At 42.9% G+C, this 6,758-nt stretch overlaps 1 protein-coding gene across 9 annotated transcripts; it reads left to right on the top strand.

The window, feature by feature from the left end:
• Nucleotides 1–1,650: 1,650 nt before the first annotated feature.
• LOC108025936 (titin) lies at nucleotides 1,651–5,972 on the top strand. Of its 9 annotated transcripts, none has more exons than XM_050884953.1 (3): nucleotides 1,651–1,876; nucleotides 1,944–3,619; nucleotides 4,025–5,972. In XM_050884953.1, exons 2-3 carry the CDS (start codon nucleotides 1,982–1,984, stop codon nucleotides 5,795–5,797), a joined length of 3,411 nt encoding a protein of 1,136 aa, XP_050740910.1. In that variant the 5' UTR covers nucleotides 1,651–1,876; nucleotides 1,944–1,981; the 3' UTR covers nucleotides 5,798–5,972. The 9 variants fall into 9 exon arrangements, with proteins under 9 accessions (XP_050740910.1, XP_050740917.1, XP_050740913.1 ...); XM_050884960.1 differs by having other exon boundaries at nucleotides 1,944–3,754; nucleotides 4,295–5,972; XM_050884956.1 differs by having other exon boundaries at nucleotides 1,944–3,754; nucleotides 4,160–5,972.
• The last annotated feature ends 786 nt before the right edge of the window (nucleotides 5,973–6,758 follow it).

Raw genomic sequence — 6,758 nt, 5'->3', positions numbered from 1 at the left:
CTAGGACGGTATAAAAAATGTTAAACAATTTCCAGTTTCTAAGAGATACAATTCCAATTGAATATTTTAATTAAGAGGAATAGGTAAAGAAATGTTAAATGCATAGCAGAATGGGATTTTCCAGCTTTTCAGCCTTTCAGCCTGAGTTTGTCTGTTAATCTTTGGACTGTGATGACAGAAATGCAATTTTCATTTGAAATTGTTGGTTTTCTCATTACCTAAAGTCACCTGCCACGACTGCCGAAAGCTAGGCATATGTCGGCTGGATTTGCAATCCAATTTCTATGCTAAATGCAATCAATTTTAAATATAAAGGCCAACTGCCAAAACAGCATCTGGCTAATCAATAGGGACCCAGGTAGCACATTGCACATTGTACATTGCACTTTTCACTCGTTGCGAAATTTTACAAATTTAATTGCCTTTGTTTATGGTGCGTAACCGTATGGGGAAATGCATTTTCGGGGGCAAAATGGCAACGAAAATGGTTTGATCCAGGGGAAAATGCCCGAAACAATTGAGCATATTTCTATGGCTTCCTCAGCACTCAGGGAATATGTGTGTTTGCACAATTTATTTGTGCTATTATGCCAACTAAAACAGTTGGCCACACACAGCGGCAATGACATGTCCGTTTCAGAATATTTGCCTTATTTTTTCCGTATTTTGCTAAAAGTCCTGCATTTAAATTGCCCACATGGGGTTGCCCGAATCTGCCGGGCTGGACAAACCAATTCAATTTCCCTAATCCTTGTCCAGCTCTTCGGCAAAAGTATTGAATTGTTTGCAGCCAATGGCTATTGCATTGCCAGCTGAAATTGAGTGCCAGTTTCTAGGGGTCAAATTACGTGGCTACCGCAAAATTCAAATTTGATTTGCCAAAAGTACTCTCCCTAATTTTGGAAAATACAGACGCTGCATGAAAAATTTTCTTTCCAATAAAGTTACTAAATGAAAAGGCTTTTTTTTATAGAAAGAAAATCGCCAAAGTCAGGAAAATGAATTCTTCTGGTGAGTGCAATAACCTCAAGTGAAAAAACTTCCAGTGAAATAATCCCCAGTAAAATAGTCGCCAGTTAAACAACACCCAGTGAAATAACGCTCAGTTAAATAACTCCCAGTAAAATAGCAACCGGTAAAATAACCCCCAATGGAATAACCCCCAGTTGACTCCACAAAAATAACACTCAGTGAAATAACTAACATTCAAATAAGAGCCAGTGGAAGTAAAATGACTCTTAGTAAAATAACCTCCAGTAAAAATATAGACTAGTGAAATAATGTACACCAAGTAAAATAACCACTACTGAAGAAATAACGCCTAGTAGAAAAAAACCCAAGTAAAATAACCATTAGTGTAAAAAGACCAGTGAAATAACTCCCAGTGGAAGAACTCCCAGTAAAATAACTCCTATTAAAATAACCCCCAGGGAAAATAACGACTAGTGAAATAATGCAATGCAATAACACCCAGTAAAATAAAGTCCCCTTGTTTTTAATTAAAAAAAAAAAACTACACATTTTGATAAGATATACAACTTTCTTCCAGTGCAAACACCGTAAAATTAAGTGAAAATTTTCAAAATCAGGTGGGCCTTGGAAAGAAACGCCACGTTCTCGACCGAGGTGAGCTGTGTATGCCGTTCAGAACATCAGTAGTTTATAAGTTATCCTAAGGCAAACAACACAGTTTTACAGAACTCATTTCTAAAACTTTTTACAATTCCCAGAATACTTTTCACAAGATTTCCACACCCAAACGAAATCTCGATACAAGTACGTCGGAATTTTCAAGGCAATAGATAAGTTCAACATTTGATTTAGGGTGCCAGATAAGGCACCAAAACCCCATTTAGTCCTCGTCGTTTTACTTTCGGTGAGTGAAAAATATCGCCCCAGCAATAGAAAAAAATAAAAAACAACTTATAAAACAAATTGAACAGCTCTATAGACTACCCCTCGCGACCAACCCTAAACCGCAATGGCCCCATTCGTGCGGGCCCGCAACGTGACCGTCACCCACAATTCGCAGGTCCAGTGGTCGCGTCAGGACATCTTGGAGTGGTGCAACGACATGCTCCAGTGCAGGATCACCAAGATCGAGCACCTGTGCACCGGGGCTGCCTACTGCCACCTGATGGACATGCTCTTTCCCGGCGTGGTCAACCTGAGTCGCGTCAAGTTCCTCTCGAACCAGGAGTACGAGTACATTGCCAACTTCAAGGAACTGCAGATCGGCTTCAATCGGGCCAGGGTCAATGCCCCCATTCCGGTGGACCAACTGATCAAGGGTCGCTTCCAGGACAACTTTGAATTCGCCGTCTGGTTCCGGCACTTCTTCACGGCCAACTACAACGAGGTCGAGTGCTGTGACTACGATCCCTTGGCTGCCCGTGGCCAGCAGGATATAGGAGTGGGTGCCTCGCGATCCAACACGCCACAAAGTGCCAGGCCCTTTGGTATTCGTCGAAAGCCTCTGGTGGACACGCCCAGGATCGCAAGGAAGCTGCTGGCCACTCGGGAGGATGACGAGGATAGTAGGGTTGGTGCAACCCCTCAAAAGCCGCCGAAACCCAGTCTCCGGAAGCAGCCGAGAGGGACAATCGAGCCCACTTCGCCAAAGATGGGCAGGACCAAGCCTCGTATCCACGAGGACAAAGCTTCTTTGTTCTTCACGAGCAACAGCGTCGAGCTGGAGAATATCCTGTCTCCCCAGGACATAGAATACTCGTCAGACGATGAAGAATACGACGAGCCGGTTAAAAAGAAGCCATTACCTAAGGGCAAGCCCAAGAAGAGTGCCGTTGCAAAAAAGCAGGCTGTCGTGAAGAGGTTCCTGGAGCCAGTGGAGATTGAGGAGCCAGAGGAGACAGAGCAGCTTTCGGAGCCACCGAAAAACAAGAAGCCGGGGGTTAATAAGAAGGCAGTGGTTAACCAGAAGCCTAACCAGAAGGCTGCGGTTAAACAGAAGCCATGTAAGACCAAAAAGCTAGTGGAGATCGAGGAACCATCGAAGAGCGAAGAACCAGGGGAGAGCGAAGAAGAACCTGTGGTTAGTCGAAAACCAGTGGTTAGTCAAAAACCAGTAGTTAAACCAAAGCCAAGGCACAAGAAGAAGCCAGTGAAGGAGATAGAACCGTCGGAAAGCGAAGAACCAGTGGAGGAAGAAGTGGTTAATAGAAAACCAGTGGTTAGTCAAAAACCAGTAGTTAAACCAAAGCCAAGGCACAAGAAGAAGCCAGTGAAGGAGATAGAACCGTCGGAAAGCGAAGAAGAACCAGTAGAAGTAGAAGTGGTTAGTCGAAAACCAGTGGTTAGTCAGAAACCAGTAGTTAAACCGAAGCCAAAGAACAAGAAACCAGTGAAAGAGGTAGAACCGTCGGAAAGCGAAGAACCAGTGGAGGAAGAAGTGGTTAATAGAAAACCAGTGGTTAGTCAAAAACCAGTAGTTAAACCAAAGCCAAGGCACAAGAAGCCAGTGAAGGAGGTAGAACCGTCGGAAAGCGAAGAAGAACCAGTGGAGGAAGAAGTGGTTAATAGAAAACCAGTGGTTAGTCAGAAACCAGCAGTTAAACAAAAGCCGTTGCAGAAGCCAGTGGAGAAAAAAAAGCCAATCAAGGTAGAAGAAATATTGGAAAGCGAAAAAGAACCAGTGGAAGAAGAAGTGGTTAGTCGAAAACCAGTGGTTAGCCATAAACCAGCAGTTAAACAAAAGCCTTTGCAGAAGCCAGTGGAGAAAAAAAAGCCAATCAAGGTAGAAGAAATATTGGAAAGCGAAAAAGAACCAGTGGAAGAAGAAGTGGTTAGTCGAAAACCAGTGGTTAGCCATAAACCAGCAGTTAAACAAAAGCCTTTGCAGAAGCCAGTGGAGAAAAAAAAGCCAATCAAGGTAGAAGAAATATTGGAAAGCGAAAAAGAACCAGTGGAAGAAGAAGTGGTTAGTCGAAAACCAGTGGTTAGCCATAAACCAGCAGTTAAACAAAAGCCTTTGCAGAAGCCAGTGGAGAAAAAAAAGGCAATCAAGGTAGAAGAAATATTGGAAAGCGAAGAAGAACCCATGGAAATCGAAGAGGTTCATCGAAAACCAGTGGTTAGCCAGAAACCAGCAGTTAAACAAAAGCCGTTGCAGAAGCCAGTGGAGAAAAAAAAGCCAATCAAGGTAGAAGAAATATTGGAAAGCGAAGAAGAACCCATGGAAATCGAAGAGGTTCATCGAAAACCAGTGGTTAGCCAGAAACCAGCAGTTAAACAAAAGCCGTTGCAGAAGCCAGTGGAGAAAAAAAAGCCAATCAAGGTAGAAGAAATATTGGAAAGCGAAGAAGAACCCATGGAAATCGAAGAGGTTCATCGAAAACCAGCGGCTAGTCATAAACCAGCAGTTAAACCAAAGTCATGTCAGAAAAAGAAGCCACTGGAGATCGAAGAACCATCGGAGAGCGAAGAAGAATCTGTGGAGATTGAACAACCATTGGTTAAAAAAAAACTCTTGCGTAAACCGAAGCCATATAAAAAAAAGAAGCCAGTGGAGATCGAAGAATCATCGGAGAGCGAAGAAGAACCATTGGAGATAGAACCACCGTTGGTTAATAAAAAACCCTTGGTTAAGCTAAGGCCAGGACAGAAGAAACCAAATGTGACCAAGAAACTAGTGGAGTCCGAAGAACCCATGGAGTGCGAACCACCGTTGGTTAAACAGAAGAAGAAACCATGTGTGAACGAAGAACCATTGGAGACTGAAGTGCCTCAGCCAGTGGTTAAGCGAAAACCATGGCAAAACAAAAAAACTATGGAGATCGAAGAATTCCTGAGCACCAAGGAACCAGAAGGATCATCGAATATCAAAAAACCATGGATGTTCAGTGAACTGGAGAAGCTCAAAAAGTCATTGGGGATCGAACAACCAGTGGAATTAAAAAAACCATTGGAGATCAGACAGTCCGTGGAGGAGTTGATGAGGACAATGGAGAGCGTCAAGGACAGAGTCCGCCGGATAGAGCATAGTTTGGGAAAGGATGCGGAGATATCTCAGTGCATTACGGACCGAATCAAGCGGATCGAGGAAGCCAAGCAAGCGGCGTTGGACTCGCCCCGAATCAAGTACATCAGGGAGAGAGTCGTAGTGCTGAGGCAGGAGTTCAACGAGTTGAGTGATAAAATGGGTAATCTGGGCAAAAGCTCCCACATGTGCAATGTGGACTACAGCACCCAGTTCAAGGATAACAAGGACAATAACAGAGAAACACAGATGGACAGAGACGATAACAAGGAGAATATTTCAAACATAGCTAGACAGATGTACATAGAGAGTACCCAGATTATGAGTTGCAAGGATAACAATAACAAGGACAGGGACATTGATACCGCTGTGGAGGAGGAATCTAATTTGCCCAAGACGAACTATGCGCGCTCGGAAGTCAGTGGGGATGAGGCACTCATCGAGATCTACAGGTCGCCAATATTCAGCTACAAAACCAGCGAGATGGAGGTCGCCGAGGAGGAGGAGCCCTCCTCACTGGCGGGACGGATCACTCGCCCGAATAATCGGTCCCCATCCGAACCGGCGAGTCGAACCAGTTGGACCAGTCCGATGGCAATAGACGGTCTTTCGCGAGATCTGGCCAACATGTTATCTCTGGAGAATTTCACCAGTGAGCAGATCATGGCCGAAGTGCGTCTTCACTGTGGCGTGCGTCTGCTGATACAGAAACCCGATCTCGGCAAGGACACCGATGAGGCAGTGGCCACCGTCAGGCAGGACGTGGCCTGCAGCACCGCAGAGGACCACCTCGCCGAGTAACTGCTTCCAAACGAGTTCCAACTTCCGGTCGTCCATCGTTCGGAGGCCCCTCTCCAGGCACAGCTAAATTACCAGTATCGCATTTTTGTGTTTAGAGCCGTGTCCTTGTTACAGAAGCTGCTAAATTAGGTTTTGTAATTTGCATATTATTAAATTAAGCCTTTTGGAATCTGAATTTATAGTTTTCAAATGGGTATATTAGGAGTTCTTTCAAATTTAAATTAAATCAAGGCGTACAGCGAAAAGAAAATTTAATTTTTGAAAATTTTTTCATTTTTATAAGGATTTTTTAGGATTTCGATTTTGGCGAAAAATACTCATTTTTTGGTGGATTTTTGATCGTAACTTGGCCAAATCAAGACGTACAGCGAAAAGAGCGACTGTTTTGAGCAGCTGGCGACCTCTGCTAACGATTTTTATCATTTAAAGAAATATTTAATTTTTGAAATTTTTTTTCATTTTTTAAGGTTGTCCATCAGGATTTTTTGGGATTTCGATTTTGGCGAAAAATACTCATTTTTTGGTGGATTTTTGATCGTATCTTGGCCAAATCAAGGCGTACAGCGAAAAGAGCGACTGTTTTGAGCAGCTGGCGACCTCTGCTAACGTTTTTTGTTATTTAAAGAAATATTTAATTTTTGAAATTTTTTTTCATTTTTTTAAGGTTGTCCATCAGGATTTTTTGGGATTTCGATTTTGGCGAAAAATACTCATTTTTTGGTGGATTTTTGATCGTATCTTGGCCAAGTCAAGGCGTACAGCGAAAAGAGCGACTGTTTTGAGCAGCTGGCGACCTCTGCTAACGATTTTTATCATTTAAAGAAATATTTAATTTTTGAAATTTTTTTTCATTTTTTAAGGTTGTCCATCAGGATTTTTGGATTAACGATTTCCATTACTTAACAAAATATTTAATTTTTTTTTCACTTTTTTAAGGGGGTCCAACAAGATTTTTTGGGAT

Source organism: Drosophila biarmipes, chromosome X (assembly GCF_025231255.1).
Source record: "Drosophila biarmipes strain raj3 chromosome X, RU_DBia_V1.1, whole genome shotgun sequence".
Lineage (NCBI taxonomy): Eukaryota > Metazoa > Arthropoda > Insecta > Diptera > Drosophilidae > Drosophila > Drosophila biarmipes.
Note: the sequence above shows the minus strand (reverse complement) of the source record. Positions and strands in the feature narration are given on the sequence as shown.